We start from the raw sequence: 2,594 nt of genomic DNA, 5'->3' as shown, positions 1-2,594 counted from the left end.
TGTGCACCAAGTCTGATGTGGAGGGGACAGCTTTCCCACCTGGAGCCTGCTAGGCAAAGACTTTGCAATTTCCTATTGTCAGATATAAGAGATCATGCATAGGATTTTGGCCTGGAGTCAGACTCTTCGGTATCTCTGCAATGTAGATAAACGGTCTACCAGGTGAGATTAAATCAATGCAAGAGACAAGTGTGTGCTTCCTATGATAAAGACTTATGCTTCTCTTTCCTAGTTTCTGCTACCAAGAACAACCACCCAATCATTCCTGCATTCACAGACATGGGTTAATGATAGGGGAAACTAGTAAGGAGCCTGTAACCAATTTCCTCCATTCAAGTCGTGTTTACCTATTGACCCAGTGGGATTAAAAGCAGGGTTAGAGTCAAGGAAAAGTTTTGCTGTCTCTCACAGTGGAGGAGATCAGAGTTGCTAGGAAACAAGTCCTGTTTTCAGCTATGTTGGCCTGGCAAGGCCATTTCTTGATGCTGGTCCTCTTGATGCTGGTCCCATTGAGACCAATGAAAAAGCTGCTTTAGTCACTGCAAGATTTTATCAAGTATCTTTTTTGTGTTCCCCAGAATTCTATTTAAAAAAAGATAAAGACAATATATTAATTGATTTGAACTAGAGATTATACAATGTGGTGTATTGAAAAGACTCAATTCATTCTTTTTATCACCATTTATTCTCTACTAATATGTCTCATATTGCTAATATAGAGTTTGATGGTATAGCCAAAATTGAAAGCGGTCAAACTTGACCACAAATTGAAATGCTCTAAATTAGCTGCCAGATTTTTAAATAATAATAATAAATCAATCCTTTCAAATAACAAATCAATATTATTTTGCAAAGACAAAATAATCACCCCAAATATATTCCTTATAATTTTTCTTAATGTTTTCTTTAGTTTTACCAAGTTGGTGTTGGGGTTTTACAATGAATACCATTGTTTTTTAAGTAGCCCTTACACTGAATGAGGGCAACTTTTCTTCATATGTCGAAAAGTTGATTATTCCAATTTCATGTCTCTTATGTTTCATAATTCAAGTTCTAGAAGGTTAAGAGGATGCATAAGAATATTTAGGAAAATTTAAAAAGTAAAGCCACAGACCCACTGCAACCTCTGATGTATCTTGTGACATACACATTGGTTTTATTGTGCAATAGCCTTTTCCAAGCAAACACGATATATATTAATTTACTGTTATCTGAGTTATAAAACATATTCTTGATTATAGTTTCACCGGGGTATTCATTTACTTCAATTGCAAGGAGATATACAAATTAAATCATACTAGAATACTTTTTCAATTAAATCATTTCTAGAATGCTTTTTCCTTGCAGGCTTTCTCCCTGCCTGAAAACCCTCTCATTGATTTAAGCCAGGGAATTAAAGTTAATGACTTCTAAATAAAGTTGTTTCTCATGGCTTTTCTAAAGATGTCTTTGTATCAGAGGAAATCACTATGTTCTCAAATATCTTTTTATTTCAAAGACTTCACGCCTTTAGGAAGATGTGAATTTACAATGCATCGAGTAAATTTTATTTCTTTGACAGGTTTCCTAGAAAGTTATGGAATTAAATAATGATGTCTGATGTTTGATGCAACATCTCATCTCAAACTCTGGATAAAGAGACGACAATGGAACAATATGCCAAGAGCTCAGAAGAAAACTGTGGCCCTAAATTTACATATAGTCAAGGAATTGCCAGGTGGAGGACAAATAAAATATATTTGTATATTCAAGTTTACATTTCATTTTAAGCTCTTGTACAAACTATGTTAACTCAAAAAAAAAAAAAAATGGAAATGACCGAGAATAACAAATTAGGGAAATAACTGGGATAAAACTAATAAAATACATGGTACAATGGAGAAACTCTCTGAAATTAGAAATAAGTCTAATCAGTAAATATCATACTATCAGTAATTAAACATGTCAATTAAAAGAAAATTACTCTTTATATACGTGAGTCTATTTTCGATTAGTTTGTTCTTTTTTTTTTAGAAGAGGCAACCTTTGTTTGACCTCACAGATTGCAAGGCCCTTGTCAGCTTACAATTCCTTATTTTTTATGCCTACAGCACCTGGTCTTCCTAGGCGGTCTCTCATCCAAGTACTAACCAGGCTCAACCCTGCTTAGCTTCCAAAATCAGACTAGGACTTGTTCAGGGTGGCATGGCCATAGACTAGTTTCTTCTTTTTTTCCTTAGATTCCACATATAAGTGAAATCATATGGCATTTATCTTTCTCTGACTTATTTTGTTCAGTGTAATAACTTCTAGGTCTATCCATGTCATTGCAAATGGCAAAATTTCATTTTTTATGGCTGAGTAATAGTCCATTGTATATATGAACCATATCTTCTTTATCCAATCATCTTTTGATGGGTGTTTAGGTTGCTTCCATATCTTGGCTATAGGAAAAAAGGGAAAAAAGCATAATGCAGAAGAAAAGCATAATGCAGAAGTAATGTAAAAGCTATGTGTAGAGCCAGAGAGATGATAAAGTAATTGGGGAGGTCATTTCATAAACTATATAAATGTCTAGCCAATGTACTGTATACTTGAAACTAATAATATAATAA

General features: G+C 34.0%; 1 protein-coding gene across 1 annotated transcript in view; it reads left to right on the top strand.

Moving 5' to 3' along the window:
* The window catches only part of LOC105297163 (putative selection and upkeep of intraepithelial T-cells protein 1 homolog), a 32,495-nt gene extending 30,905 nt beyond the window's left edge, over nucleotides 1-1,590 (top strand). The window contains exon 10 of the mRNA XM_011367660.2: nucleotides 1,562-1,590. Within this exon, the coding sequence (XP_011365962.2) occupies nucleotides 1,562-1,590 (29 nt within the window). The remainder of the gene's footprint in view (nucleotides 1-1,561) is intronic.
* The last annotated feature ends 1,004 nt before the right edge of the window (nucleotides 1,591-2,594 follow it).

This window comes from Pteropus vampyrus, unplaced genomic scaffold (assembly GCF_000151845.1).
Source record: "Pteropus vampyrus isolate Shadow unplaced genomic scaffold, Pvam_2.0 Scaffold135, whole genome shotgun sequence".
In the NCBI taxonomy this organism is placed as follows: Eukaryota; Metazoa; Chordata; class Mammalia; order Chiroptera; family Pteropodidae; genus Pteropus; species Pteropus vampyrus.
The sequence above is the reverse complement of the archived record's forward strand: the minus strand, read 5'-3'. Positions and strand labels throughout refer to the sequence as shown.